The following is a 15,401-nucleotide window of genomic DNA, read 5'->3' as shown; positions in this document are numbered from 1 at the left end:
GCCAGCATTCAGACTAAGGCAGGACACGTTGGTGCTCCCCTGGGGATGCTCACAGCGCTGTATGTTGCGGGAACACGACGCACACACACCCCAGGGGCACCGTGCCTGCCTTCCCAAGGGAAGCCCAATATGGATCCCAGCTCCCGGTACCTGCACCAGCCAGGGCACCTGGGAGCCATCACCTCCTCCAGCAAATCCTCTCCCCCGCAAGATTAGCTCACTGGTATGTACAGCTGCCACCACCGCTTACAAAGGGCTAATTTTAGTTAAACGCAGCCCCTCAGTGACTTGCTGGGTGCCTGGGCTCCTGCTCCACCAGTCACTCGTTAACCACTACCTGAAAACCCTCTGCCACGCACAGCACAGCTACCGGGCTTCTCATTAACACCAGGGCCCGGTGGTGCAAACACCTTTGCAGCGACATGCACCCAGGCTGGCAGGTTAAAAAGTCCCACGGAGCCCCTTGCGCACCCGCTCTCCCCAAACCCCACGAGAACGACTCACTCCCCAGGGGTGATGACAGCGCAAAAAAGCTTCCCCCCCCCAGCAGTCTCGGAGAAGGCTGCCCCGGCCACGTCCCCGCACGCTCCTGCAAGTCCCGCTGCTTTCCGGAGCTGTGCGCATCCCAGGGGATGCACAAGCACAGGTACACATTTTCTTTCCAAAGCAAATACCACCCCAAGTCGTGACCCTTTCGCTCAGGTTCAATGCCTAAGCCCACAAGCCAGCATTTTACACAATCACTGTACACTGCAAATTGTGCCAAACCTAACAAGGTTTTTATTGCTCCAGGAGGCTGTCCCAGAGCCAGGGGCAGGCTGCACTGCTCCCCCTGCTCCTGCATCGTGTGCATCCTGCTCTAGCAAGGAGACCTCCAGCCTTCCCTTCGCCTACCCCACAAGCATTTCCACCAGTAAACCCTCTCCAGTCACCGCTCTGTCTCCCCTGCTTGCCTTTGCTAACAGCCCTCGGAGCTGTAACGACAAGACAAATTGCTCCCGTGCAGAAGCAAGACCCTCCCGTAGCATCGGGAGCACGCAGAAGCGCAGAGCGCTCCCAGGCCCTGTGCAGGGGAGGCACTCCTGGTGCTCCTGCTTCGGAGCCATCTCCTGTCCACTGTGGGAAGGTGGCCTCCCAAGCAGCAGATCTGCCACGCTGCAGGCTTCTACCGCAGCTGCAGAGAATTCAGACTTCCCAACAAAAGCAAAGGGATGTCCACAACAAAACAGCCACTGGCCGATGTCCTCTCATATTTTAGTGAGAAATAATAAGTGTAGCCAAGGCTTTGCACAAGTCTCACCAAACCTCTGTGTTCATGCACAGGTCAGACACTATCTGACACCTCCCAAGGAGCTGATACCGAGTTGGATGTTACTAGGCTCTAAGACAGAAACTGCTTTCGGAACAGGGCAAAACTGCAAGACCAACTTTGCGCACTGCAGTGTGAATAAATATCCTTCTCTTGCCCCCCAGTCCCAAGACCCCACGGTCTGTGGGTGACAAAGCTGTTATTTCCATCTCCCAGTTACACAGCAACCAGTGCTGGTGTCTTAACCCCTCAACTCGGCCCGCTGGGTTTTGAAGTCCTCTCCAGCATCCCAGCTGTGGCATCTCAGGACCTCCATGTGCAATGCTGCATGGAGGAGCTCCTTCCAGAGGGCACAGCAGAGACAGGACAGCAACAAGGTGCCACAGCGATAAGCAGCGTGTTGCAAGGAGGAGTTTTAAATAGATGCAAGCAGCTCAGTGGGTAGGTAAACAGGATCCCCATTTCTTTCCTGTTCCATGGCTGGAAAACCCACAGGCCCTTCCTGTGGGAAGGGAAGGAGGGTGGGGAGCCCACAGCACTGGGGTTGGTTTCCAGAACTGGGTAATGGCTGTCCCCAGGAACCGCTCCTCCCCACAGCAAAGAGGCGAGACGTTTCCACTGCTGCTGGGAACTCCTGGTGCCGATCAGGGCAATCCCCAAGGAGGACAAAATGCCATGTCAGTACATTTTAATACCATGGGGCAGGAGTGCTTAACTGGATCGTCTTTACACCAGCATCCAACAGAAAGGAGCTGAGCATTTTTCAGATGGACTCTGTGTTCTTAAGTAGCACCAATGCATGAGGTGACCAAACCAAACTGACTTCAGTGGAAATTAAAATATCCCAATATCTTTAGAGATCTGTGCCAAAATGCTCAGGGATTCACAAGAAGCCCCCAGTTAGTGGTAGCTGAATGTGCTCCTATCAGAGCTAAGTCCAGGAAGGCTGAATGAGCAACGTGTTTCTGGAAGCCTTCAAACCCAAGAGAATGATACAAGGATCAAGCAAAGCCAGATGGCCAGACCTCTGTCTCGTCATCCTTGCACTGCTCTGCGCACGGCTCCTTCCACCTCTAACGGCAATGCAAGCTGTCAATCCTGCTTCACAGGAGGAAATCAGTCAACAAATACTGCCCTTCAGCTAGAAGACAAGTCTTTGAATGTAAGTGAAGCAAGAAATGTTTCCTGTTCTCTTGTTCCCCTTAGGATAACTGGACAGATCAACGCTGCAGACATTCCTGTTACTAAACACATGGGAAATCTTAGAGCACTGAGTGATACAATGCAATGATGACCCAAGTCTTGAATCCACGCTACAGATTCAGTGCTGACCAGTACTCAAATGATAGTTTTCCTTGCTCTGAAGAGTGATGGCAAATTGCCACAGATGAGAATAATTTGGGTCAGGGGGCAGAGCAGTAGCTTGTTCATAGCTATTTCACAACTGCATGATTAAAGTTATGGAAGAATAAATTTACTATGAAAGCACACAGGGAATCCTGCTTAGATGCCCTTTAAGATGAAATTTTAAACTCACCGGCCCTTCTCATAAAAGCAAAATGGACTTCCAGCATCTCTCCATGACCCACTGTCACCTACCAACCCAGATACGTTGTGTTTTTGGCACAGCATCCAGCAGCAGGTTGGAAGTTGACTGGTTACAGCCTAGACTGGAGCTTCATATCACATTCAGAACTTGCATCATTGTTTTGACAGCATCAGCTTTAGGAGGAAAGAAAACCCTGTGATCAACTGCCTGACAGCCACGAGGATGTCATGGCAGATCCACGGGGACTGTCCTCCTTCACTGGAGCTCTGGCTCTTTCGAATGCCTGCTATTTCAGGCTACCAAACCAAAATTTTAATTAAAATAGGAGTCCCATTTAAGTTCCCGCAGAGCCCTGCTCTAGCCTTGCTAATTAAAGACAAACTGACAGGATCTGAAGTGAAAAAATAAACCAGGTCTGAAAAGTTCGAGAGTCACAGAAAGAGTCTGAGCTCCTAAGTAGGTTGAAACTCGCTCTCCATGGGAGCACCGCGTGTTGTCCAGCCCCAGGTTTCTAAGTTAGGTCCTGGTCTCTCTCTGTAGAGCTGATGGACTCTCCAGAGGGTTAATCACAGCACCCCAGTTCAGATCTCACCTGCCTCCTCTGACAACATATGAGAATTGAACCCAGCGTTGGTAGACAGATGCAGAAAGTGCTATTCTCTCCACGTCCTTAACACAAGTGAAATGGCTGTCCTTCCCTGCAGGGTCATTGCTCCTTTCCAGCTCCCAGAGGCTGAGAGCTGGTATGGATTTCCAGGTGACTTCCTTGTCCCAAGCCGCTGGGCAGACCATAGATGTCCTGCAGCAATGAAACCTCGGTGCAGCAGAACTGCTCCACTCCTGTGCAAGGACTTCATGGTTTTCATTCAATAATATTCTGCTGGTAAAATTTTGCTTTTATTGAAATTGATGGTTTTGACATAGAGAATCCTTCAAATTGGATAATTTGAAAGACTTTAAATACACCGAGCCATCGTGTCTCACTGCTATCGTTTCAGCCAGAACCGTGCAAGTACCAGCACTCGATCTCCAACCTTTGCCGCTCTGAATCAGACCAGAGTGGAAATACTTTGAAGGTGCCAGAATCTCCCCCACCCACTCAAAACGTGGATGTTTCCAGACAGATATAGGTGTAACACAGGACAAAATACAAGCTGTGTGCAGATAACGCTTCGCTACTGCGGAAATCATCAGCTGCCAACCGAGTTAAAATAGGGCTGGTACAACCAACGAGAACGGTGTGAGAGTAACTTTCAGGTTAATTCCTGCTCTAGTCTCCCCTTTTTAGAGGTGAACACTATAGCAGTAGCCCTTAGGAGAAAAAAAAAAAGTGAGGGTTTTTTTTGTTTGGTGGGTGTTGGGGGTGGTAGTGTTAACTAATAGGATTTCTCTTGTCAGCCCAGGTAAAGGCACACAAAGATAAATGAGACTTTGGAAGTTTCCCATTGCAATTCAGGGCTTGGTGCTCTTACACTCAAGGCAGGGACCACTCCTCTGTGCCACTGTGAAAGCAAAGCCAGGCAGAGCAGATAACACCACCAGGAAAAAGGGAATTGAGATCTAGGTTGAAATCCTTGGCCAAACTGACAGATGCTGCAAACTGTTATAAAATGTATACGGAGCATGAGAAACACAACAGAGCAACTAAAGCCGGTTTCCTACATGAGTAATATTTACAGCCACTCTACCTCATGCTATCTAGGGAATCCAGAGGCCAAATTCAGCAATAAGCAGTTGTAAATTGCAGGGACCTCAGTGGAAACTGCATCCGCTTGCTAGTAGCTGCACATGGGCTCTTGTTCCCGAATTAAAAGGAGTGCAGGGTGCTTGATTGCATCTTGGCTCTTGATTACAAAGGCATCAGCAGACAGAATTAAACAGTTTGCTTCCTGGCCCATTTAGCATCCTTTGGGTGACGGGTTAGAGGGTAGGCAAGGCTTAGGAGACGTTTCTAACTGTTGTGCCAGAATCTGATTTTTTTTTTTTTATTTTATTTTTTGTTAAGACATTTGCAGCGGGTGATAAGATTTCCCAAAGATCTGGCCAGGCTCCAGAGGAAAAAACAAGCAGTGAAAGTGTATGTAAAAGCTGCTCTGCACTAGGTTATAAGGCACCGCCTGAACCAGCTGCCATAGCAACTGCTATTAAAGAAAGAATTAGAGCATTCTTCACGGAAGTGGGAAAACTTACTCAATAAGCATAAGGATGGGATGCAAAGCAAAATAAAGGAGGACAAATATAAACAAGTAGGAAAAATATGTAGAACTGAATGACAAGCAGGGCCACTTGCACAGGTATATGTGCTCTTGTGTTGTGGAGATGCCTATAAATACACTAAGATACCTAACTCCAACCTCATTAGCAAGCATTTTAGATACAGTTGATCCTGCCTTGGGGCAGGAGGTGGATTACATGACCTCCTGAGGCCCTCTCAACCTCTATTTTCCATGATTCTAGGAGGAAGAAATCTACACCAGCTGAGCCGAGCTGGCCCAAATCCAGAAAGGCAGGAATTTAAATCTGGGAAAAAAAAAAAAAAATAGATTTAATCCACTTTTCAAGTTCTCCTTGACCAGGAGAAGGGGCAGAAAGCGGAGCCTGCAGCCACAGCTTACAGCCAACTTCTTCCTGTCTAGAAACCATATCCAAGCACTGCTTTTTCAACTGCATCAGGGTAAAGCAGCCACGTGAGGTTTAGCCCTGCAAGAAGCCTTCACCTCCAAAAATATTCATTTCCCCACTAATATTCATTTGCAAAGAAGAGTTAGATACTTGGCTGCAGAACTGTGCTTTTGGCTGTGAGTTGTTTTGTTTGGGGGGCGGGGGGGTTTGACAAAATACACTTGAAAACAGAATGATGCTGCAAAACACCAGCTACCGGCGAGCTCTCGGGAGTGATCAGGCTAATGTCTTATGTCCTTTTGGCAGAATTGGATTAGATATCACAACACAGCACTGCAGCAAGACAGAGCCTTGGCTATCAGAGGTCACGGCCAAGGTGGGAAGACAGACAATATTTCACTCCGGGTTGCTGCTGCTTATTACGCAGAAGATACCAGAGGTCCCCAGCTGAGCTGCTATTTACGCTCTCTGGTTTCTTGTTATTGGAGTGGGACAAAACACACAGTTAATTGGAGTGTAGGAAGCAGCACACACCTGGAAGGCAGCCAGGCAGGCAAGAAACACGTTGCCTGCAAGAAACCCCATGTCACAGCCCCCCGGAGTGAGGAGCTGGCTGGGCTGTACCGTCAGCCCTTCTGCGCCATTACCCCACCGAGCAGGCAGCCGGGTGTGCTGCTTTCAGTGCTTGATCTGACCCACGTCCATGGCCGTCGCTGCACTTCCATGCCTTGGTCCCCCTCATGCAGATGGCAGGCAGTGATCCCCCCGGGGCAAATCACAAGGACAACCAAGCTGGGAAGTTACTGGCTAGAAAAAGCCACCGATATATCAGCAAGTATTATCAGGCTCAGATTGGGAAGTTCTGGCTTTGACATTTGGCAGCCTGTAGACATCAGAAAAGAAGCAGCCATCCAAGGCTGCCTCCACGTCTTTGGAAGCAGAGCAGCCAGGACAGGGAAGGGAAAGGTTAAATGCCAGCAATTTAGCACTTGGTTGTATGCACAAACATCCCTGGGCACCTGGTTGAATTAAGGTCCCACCGATAATCTGCCTTCGGCTGACAAAAGTCTTGACGTTCCCAGCGAAGGCAGCCGTTGCGTCCTGAGCTCTCCCTGCCGTGATTTGGCTGGGCAGGGTTTGCAGAGCAGATGGTGACCTTACATATCCTACCTACTACACCTTGCGTGCACAACCCTAAGAGTTTCAGCCTTTACTCCCCATTGCCCAGATTGCCTTTCAAAAGGGAATACTCCTTACTCACAGTTGAATTAAGAAGCAGCCATCGACAATACTAATAAAACAAAGAAATGCCCAGTTTGCATTTAGGGGTCCATGCAACCAAGGAGACACCAGTTCCGAGTTTCCCCTTCAAAACACATTGCAGCCAAAGTTTAGAAGCTGATTAAGTGATTTAAGCCACTTCGAGTAAGAAACAAAATCTGGGATTGGCAACAGTCATTGGCCAATCCCTGTTTGATTTAAAACACCTTGAATCCAAACAGACCATCCTTACTGGAAGGACAAGTAGTCTGAATCCAATGTTTATTCATTATCTTGTAATAGTATTACAAGATATATAAGAAATATTCTCAGTGGTATCAGAAATGGTGGAAGCTGCACACGTGTAAAAGCCAGAAACCGAGACGATGTGAAACAAACCCATTTCATCACGCAAGCCGAGACCGTGCGCTCTGCTGAAAGAAGGTGCAAGCGGAAAGATGTGCCCATGGAGGCGGGGGTGGGCAGCCAGGCCTGCAAGAGGGTGGTGGCGGGGGGGTAGGGGTGGTGTTGTTTAAATTTTGATCAAAAAAATTCCAGCCAGGATCCCTACATCACCGTTTCTTAGCAAGGACAGTCAGAGCGCATTTGTGTGCACATTTTCAGTTCTTGTTTTAGTCAGGAAAAGCAATTGCTCGCTGCGCGAGGCGCAGGAGGGAGACTGCTTGTGCTATGAGCCTTGCTGTGAATCGAGACACTCAATAGATGCAGAGTTTCTGGTCCGTAGGTATGGAAAGAGTCTGTTTCTCAACTTGCACGTCTTGAAACAGCAAGCAGCAATGCTCAGTGCATGCAACAGCCAGCGCCCCAAGAACAGGCACCCCGATCCTCCTGAAAGGGATTAAGAGGCTTGACCCACTGAAACCAAAGCTCTTCTACAACAGCTGGTGTCACATTTTATAAGATACATTCTGAAGTTAAGGAAATCTCATTTTGTTATTTAAAAAATAAAAAAAAAATATTTCTGATCAAACTTTTTTGTTTAAAGAAAGGGTTTGAAATAAAATGTTTATGTTGACTCCAGATTTGGGGAGGGAGGGGGCCTCATCCCAGGAAAACTTGAGATGGACTTTAAGCATTAATTTCCAAACAGAAAAGCTAGCATTTCAAGCTCTTATGGAAATGGAAATAATTTTCCCACTTGATTGAAATTCCAGGAAGTCGGGGGGGGGGGGGGGGGGGGGAAGATTATTGACTTGTTATGACAACAGAGAAAGTTGCATATTCAATATTGCTCGTGCTCCCAGATGCCATCTAGTTAGCTGCCATATGCAAGCCACCCCGTGTTGGCATTGCATCCAGATTGCATGAAAAAGCCAAGTTAAATGTGGCCAAATATGTGAATCTGCTTTTGGAAGACAGACCAACCACCATTAACAAAATTAACAAAATCCATCATTGCCAAGGGCTCCCACATGCAGCTTCCCAAAGAGGGCAGCTTTCATTTCCACACCTATGGAGTTTAAAACTCAAGAAACGCCTTTGTTATTGAACAGAAACTTTTCATTTCTGACTCGAGTCATTCCCCAAATACCCAGATATACACTCAGACTGCTGGTGATGAGAGATTTTTTTTCCCCCTCCCCAGAGCCCTTCAAAGGGCACGAAACCCAGGAGAAAAATCTTCTCAGACAGATAAATGCACTTGCTCAGAGACTTGGACACAGGAACCCCATGTAAAAAGCTTCAGGAGACTAATAATGTGGGTGGAAAATTAAGGCACCTCATAAAAGGTTTTTAGTAACAAGGGAACAGATCACATCAACTTGGAAAGGTTAAAGAAAGCAATTTATAGACACTAATTAGGGCCTCTTTTTAAAGTGCCTTTGCAAATGACAAGGTTGGTTTTATTCCAGAAAGGTGCAAAGGGAGCGCAGTGGGAGCTGCCTGGGGATGGCTCCTAAAAGGGTTTGCCACACTCGACGTTACTGCACATTTACAGGAGATTTAAGGGTCGGTATGAAGGGAAATGAGGGGGATGTATTTATATGAATAAGCTGTGCAATACTTATACTGTCCCTGAGGAAATCTCCACACCGGTGCGGGACCCAGCGAGCCCCAAGCTTGTGCCCGCTGCTCTGCTAACGGGAACCGTTTTGCTGGATGCCAAGTCCAAGGTCATCAAACCTGAGTTTTCATTCACTTTCTGGCTCACCAGCCGCAAGGATCCGCATGGTTAAACTTCTGCAGAAACGCTGGTTTATGCAACACTCTGGCTCTGACAGAGTTTTGCTTGCAGGATGGAGTGCCAGAAGGTGGGAGCTGAAGGACTTTGCAGCGATGCTTCCCAGGGGGGCAACCCACGGGGAGGCAGCTCTCATCCCAGAGCAGGAGAAACCAGGGCACCTCCAGTGCTGCTGGAAGGTGAATCGGTCCTTCGGAGGACCTTTATTTCTCCATTGGTTCGCTGAAGGGAACACAGCTCAGCCCCCCCAGCTAACGCGAAACACCTCCACTTTCTGTCATTCAAGTGGGAGCTCCCTCTGCAAGCGGGCTGGATGTGCAAAGGGACTTCCAGGCAGCAAATGCCACACGTCTGTACGGGCAGCCACTTTACCCACCTCTGGGATCTCTTTTTTCGATTTACAGAACACCAGCTCCTCTCCCTACGCTCTGGGGCTGCTTTTGTAGGAGCTCAGTGATGTGAAAGACCTGGACATGACAGCCCTGCAGCAGTCGGGGCTGCTTTCGGGGATGAGGTGCCACCCTGGGAATGGCAGGACCAGCCTCCTCCCCACAGTTTCAGTCCATCACCTTGCAGGACAGCCTTGAAGGGCCACAGCCTTCAGCAGCCCTCAATTTCTTTCCAATTAGTATGGTAGCTTATAAAACATTGCTTTATTGCATTATAAAGCAACTCTCCTTCGTGGCCATTAGAACAGTATACAACACTGCTGCTCCCTGTAAGCTCCGTATGGAGTGAGTGTCCTCCCCTTTGCACCATCCCCCTGCAACCAGCTCAGATTGTGCCTAGAGCTGCGTGAGGGCTTGAACATACTTCCACTTAAAACGGTGACTGTGCATGATGCCCCTCCACAGCACGCCCTTCCCAGCTCCTCCGCAGCGGAGAGCAGAGCAGGTCCAGCGCAGCAACTGGGAGTGCTCTGCTCTCACCTCGGAGCTCACCCATGAAGTGTCTGTACATATTTCAGCTTTCCAAACTGAAGGTCCCAGCCAGCACGCTGCAGCCCAGGGGGACCGCTGCCTCAGTCCGGGGTCACTGCCCATCCCCTACTTCTCCCCAAGCATGACTGTCTGCTCACATCTGCCACCAGTGTGTTTGCAGCGCGCTCCCTACCCTGGTTCTGTCAGCAAAGATCCAAAGGAGCTTTTAATAGCAGCTTGTTTGCTAAACCTGGGATATTTTGACAGGTCTGTTGCAGAAGATGCGAGGAACAAGCAGGCAGGAGCCGTCACCCCTTCGCAGCTCCTGCCCACGCCAGGGCTGACACTCCCCAAGAGCCCTTGCCTTCAGTCCTGCTTCGCCACCACGCTGAGATACAGCAATTCTGCAACACACCCAGTCACCTGTGGACTCATCAGCCGTAGACAAACCTGGATTTCTTACATGGGAAAGAAGTCCTCTTCTCCGAGGCTGTCACATTTGCAGAGCCAGAGAGGTCACAGGCTAGGTGGGAAGCCAGGGTGGCTCAGCCCAGTGGCTGTGCCATCGATGGCGGAAGGAAACGGGGATGAGGGAAGGTGCTGCAGATACCTGCAGGCACACAGGAGCTGAGCAAAATGAGCGCTGCTCTTTCAATTACACCTGGGCAAGGCGCAGGCAAAGGACAGTGAAGTCAGCACATCCAGGTCCTCAGGGACACGGGCTGCTCCCTGAAGAGCAGGGCAGGGTTTTGCACCCACCGACACCATCGTACAGGGCTCAACCCACCACCTCCATCAGGAGGTTATGCCACAGCACAAGACACCTTTTGGACAAAGAGCCAACTCGCTATCCGGCTCCGCTTTCTTTTCCCCGACTTCATTGCACAGCGCCTACTACCATCCCCTCTCCCACTTCAGGAGTGAGAATGTTAAGAATAAATACAAAAGTACGGAAAAGTAACACAGAATGGAGACGGCACACCCGCTCAGAGGTAGCTGGGAGGCGACACGTGCCAGCTGCACCCCCAGCTCTCTAACCTGCCTCACACTAAACTTCTCAACTTCTTAATCATTTATATTTCACCTCCCCCTCCACTTCCCACATGGAAACAAAAGATGATTCATACACCAAAATAATCACCCAGGACCTCCAAAAGCCCACGAATTCCCTCACTTTGGCCTAGGGCACTTGATAAGGAATTTTCCCAGTTTGGCATCTGGGTTTCACTCTGTCCCCTCCTCCCCTTTATACTGGTCCCACAGCACAGAGGGGGCAGAGCAGGGACAGAACCTGCCCACACACTATTTTTAGGACTTTAATTAATTGACCACAAAACAAATCAAATTTAAAAACCTGAGGCATCTGAAAAATCCAGCTACACAGGGGAAGCACCTGTGGCACCGGGGATACTGCCCCTGCCCTCTCCGGCGGGTGGACAGATTGATTTTCCACCGAGCAGGGAAGTGCCTTTATCACGTTTGGTGCAACCAGCATCACATCAGAAAGAGCGACCGCTGGTTAGAGCCCGCTATCTGGGCTTGCCTACGGAATGAGGTCAACACGATTATGGTAACAAAAGAGACCTGCAGCAATGGATCTTCCCTTACAGGAGGAAAAGAGTGAAGCTGTGAGCTGAAAGCTCAACTCCTGCACCCCCAACAACAAAGTATCCACGTCCACAGGCGGTGCAAGACCGTAGGCCACAGGACCTCCGGCACCAGTGCGTTAATGCCGCTGCCTGAACACACGCCAGCCCTGCCTGCTCGCTGCCATCAGGGTGCACAACTACCCTCCACCAGTGCCCTGTTTGCAGACACCTCCGCCATTTGTGCATCTCTCACAAAATAAGAAAGTATTTGTAAGGCAGACAGCAGAGGAGCTCTCCTCGTTCCAAACTGCTCGGATCCAAAGCCAGAAAGTGCAGAAAGCAAAACTACAAGGTTGGGCCTCTCGCAGACCCGTTGGCCCCATCGCACCCTCCAGCCCAAGCGCTGAGCAGAGGCACTGTCGCCGCACGACGAGGAGGATGATGAAACGCTCCTTATCCACCCCAACGCCGTGACTTGTCACTTACAGGTGGGCAGCTGGGTACAAAACCCAAAGCCATACCCTGCCAAGTATCTGCCAGCACAGGCAGAGGCGATACAAGTCATAAATCTGCCATCTCAGGCAATGCCAATAGACACGATTTCACAGTAGGGCTCTAGTTAGCTTCACTGTTGGGGCTCCCCTAGAAGACTGCAACAGCTCAGAGTGAGAAACACAGGTTCACTGGAGCAAAGAGCTGGAAGCAACTGTTAAACCTTTAAAGCAAGGAAGAAACAAATAAAAGCCTGCAGTTTCCAGGGCATTATCACAGGTCTGCTCTCCGAGAGAAAGCCTACAAACGCACGCAAAATCACAGACACACAGCAGGGCTTGGCAAACGCTTGTAACACACCGCCCAGGCAGGCATCACTGCCCACCACCAAAGTGCTCCATTTCCAAACAGGTGCAAAACACGCACACGAGGACAAGTTACAGGGCACAAAAGGCCTTCTCAGAAACAGGGACATGACTTTGGGGAGATTCCTCACAACACAAGACGAGGTCCTTGCCTTCCACCCACATACCGGCAAGTGTATACTGCTTCTTGCAAAAGATGCCAGAAACTAGAGCAACATTCGCTAGCAGAGATGCAGCTCAACCGGCCAGGTTTCCTAAGCATCTCCCTTGTCTCTGCCATGCCAAGGGATCAGGAAGATCACACTGATTTCGCTACCTGGCAGAGCGGCAACCCCAAATGCTGCTCCAGGTCTCCTCTGAGAAATGTTTTTACTTCTCCGCAGAGAAGCAAGCTCCGGCTCCTCAGAGCTTACAGGTTTTGCCCCATGCTGTGCTGAGGCTAATTGGAAGTGACTTTTAAACATATTTTTTTTCTTCCCTTCAGATTTTGAAGCAAAAGCAAAGCACCTTGAAATGGTGCAATTAAACCAATTTCTGAACAATCTGCAGTTCTCTTCTATAGGAAGCGTTAAGCAAAGCCATCCTTTTCAGTATTTTGAATAGGGAAAAAATTCATACATCCATGTAGCTCTCAATCCATCCCCCCAAGCAGGGAAGCTGAAGAGATTTACACTGACATGTAAATTCCTGCGACAGACTTCTATAAAACCACTAGAAGAGGCACACCCAGAAGGCAAAGAAGCGTTTCGCACCTTCTGTAAGTAGAAAGTGTGAAAAGCAGAGATGAAAGCCACCTCCCTTCCCCAAATCTCAGTCGTAACTCCTGCCCTAACCTGTCATTCGTGCGCCCACCCCTGATGTCAATCTAGGTAACACTGGTGTCACACAGCGCTTTGAGGACCCCATAGCTATATCAGAGATGGCAACACTCTAGAGACCAACACCACATCACGGGTAGTCCAGTCCACGGATGTCAACACAGATGCCTCTGCACACCACAGCGCTACATGGACCTCACACACAGCCAGACAAAGAAACTGCCAGATACAAGTGCCATACCTTCCTCCAAGTCGTTCCTCAGAGAAGCCTCCAGCAGAGCAACGCTGGCTTCAAAAGACACTTTCTTTCGGTTCACAGCATTTCTCTTCTTTTCATGCTTCCGCTTCTTGTGCTGCATCTCCTTCTCATACTGCGCCCATTTCTTCAGCTGCTGAGCCCTCCGCTTCTGGGCTGCCCGCAGCCGCTCCAGCGTGGGCACCTTATCCAGCAGCTGCAGCTCTGTCAGGAGGTCCACGTGGGCATCCATCGCTTCTGCCGAGAGAGGGGGGGTGAAGGATGTCCCAGCAGGAAACGATGATGTCCCACCGCAAGTCCTCGGGATTGCAGTTGCCTGCTGCTATACCAGCATCTTGAGGCTGAGCTGGGAAGGGCCCATTGCAGTGTCCGATGAGAATATGGTGGAAACCTGAAATGAGGAGGAAAGTGTGAGGGGTCAAGTCTCATCGTCCCATGCAGACAAGCAACTAAGACCAGCCTGTTGGAAAACATGACAGGCAACACCTACCATGTCAAAAGACAGCTCACTTAATTGTGCTTTAATTGCTTGGTTGTTCTCACTAGCCTTTGTGATTCCACCCTTCACCCACTCCAAACACCCAAGGCAAAACCCTCTTGATTAAGCAGTAGTTTTAGTGTGCAATTCATTCACGTCTATAGTTCAAGGTAGCCCTCTCTTACGAGCAGAAGAAAGTCTTAATGAGCAAAGATCTTCCATAGTATTTGATGTCATTCCTCAGACAACTCAGGAGAGATTCAAGTACTGAGACACATCCTTCCCTCCAGCCGGCCCCTTCCACCGTAACCATCACCCCTCATTACAGGTGTCCCCAACATCGCAGCCAGGACTGCGCTGCACTGATGCACACCGGCAGCCACCTCCCTGAAGCATTTCGGTTTGAGCAGCAAAACACAGGGCAGAGGGGACCAAGACTGCAGTGGCAGAGCCCAGGGCAGCCCCAGACACCAGACGAGGCCATCCCAGCACAAATAACCCAGAAGCTGGAGATGCATGGGGCTACCCGTCTGGCGCCCCGAGGCCAGGCAGGTTTTCCCAGAGGAGCTCTGCCCATCAGGAGCATCATCTGCGCTCTTCTACTTCATCCATCAGCCCCTTCTCACCCCAGGCCTAGCCGAGGGCCCACGGACAGGACGTGGCTCCCAGGAAGGTATTACTAACACTTAAACCACCTCAGCTACTTAAAAACATGGGGTTTTGCGTTCATTTCTCTCTACCTTTAGGTTTTTTCTTCACAACACACTAGCTCATTCTGGTTTTCCTGTATGGGCTCCACAAGCACAGCAACGAGAGCAGTTAAATCACAGCCCCAGACTCTCGGTGTGACCATGACAGCAGAGACCTCTGAGCAGCACTACCCACAGAGCGATCAACCGGGGGACCCGTGGGCAGCCGCCCAGTCATCTGCTGCACAGAAGAAGGAAACATGTCCCAGATTTAAGGAGCGGTCCAACAGGGAAAGGTGCATTTGAAATAAAGCCAATGTCACGAGCAAATTGAATGAGTCCTTTCCAAACAGACCCATGCAAAGCACATCGAATGGCAAGGTGAGTGTGCCAAATTGAGGTAAGCTGCAAATAACCACGTATGAGATGAGAGCTCTTATGGTTCAGCTAGTTTGGAGGACAAAAAAAAAGAAAAAGAGTTGATCGGGAAGGGAGACTGTGGAGAGCTTAAGTATATACAAGCACCTGAGAAAGCCCCAACAGGGCAGCTGAAGCCATTCCTTGCTCAACTCCTGCTCCAAAAGAGAGGAAGCAACAGTCTCATAAGCAATGGATGCAAAGCATCTATGGGAAAAATAGCAGCAAAAGAGAGGTAGCTAGACCCAGGTGAGAGACGTGGTGAGGATACCAAACCCTACCCCATCCAGCCAAGCCAGGAAAAGCCACCATTCATCCCTCTTCAGAGGGTGAAGCAGCCCAGTCAGGGAGGCATTACTCTGAGGAGCTGCAGGGGAATGTCTATGCCATGCAGCACATCCACCATGTCCCAGTGAATTTCGTGAGGTTGTGAC

At 49.8% G+C, this 15,401-nt stretch overlaps 1 protein-coding gene across 2 annotated transcripts in view; it reads right to left on the bottom strand.

Annotated features, from left to right (window-relative positions):
* Positions 1-15,401, bottom strand: part of PPP1R16B (protein phosphatase 1 regulatory subunit 16B) — a 61,414-nt gene that overhangs the window by 28,792 nt on the left and 17,221 nt on the right. For both annotated transcript variants that reach the window (XM_050907500.1, XM_050907501.1), the window contains exon 2: positions 13,369-13,774. In XM_050907500.1, coding sequence (XP_050763457.1) covers positions 13,369-13,615 — 247 coding nt within the window. In that variant the 5' untranslated portion in view covers positions 13,616-13,774. The remainder of the gene's footprint in view (positions 1-13,368; positions 13,775-15,401) is intronic.

The sequence above is a fragment of the Gymnogyps californianus genome, chromosome 17, assembly GCF_018139145.2.
Source record: "Gymnogyps californianus isolate 813 chromosome 17, ASM1813914v2, whole genome shotgun sequence".
In the NCBI taxonomy this organism is placed as follows: domain Eukaryota; kingdom Metazoa; phylum Chordata; class Aves; order Accipitriformes; family Cathartidae; genus Gymnogyps; species Gymnogyps californianus.
This window is presented reverse-complemented; position numbering and strand designations above follow the sequence as displayed.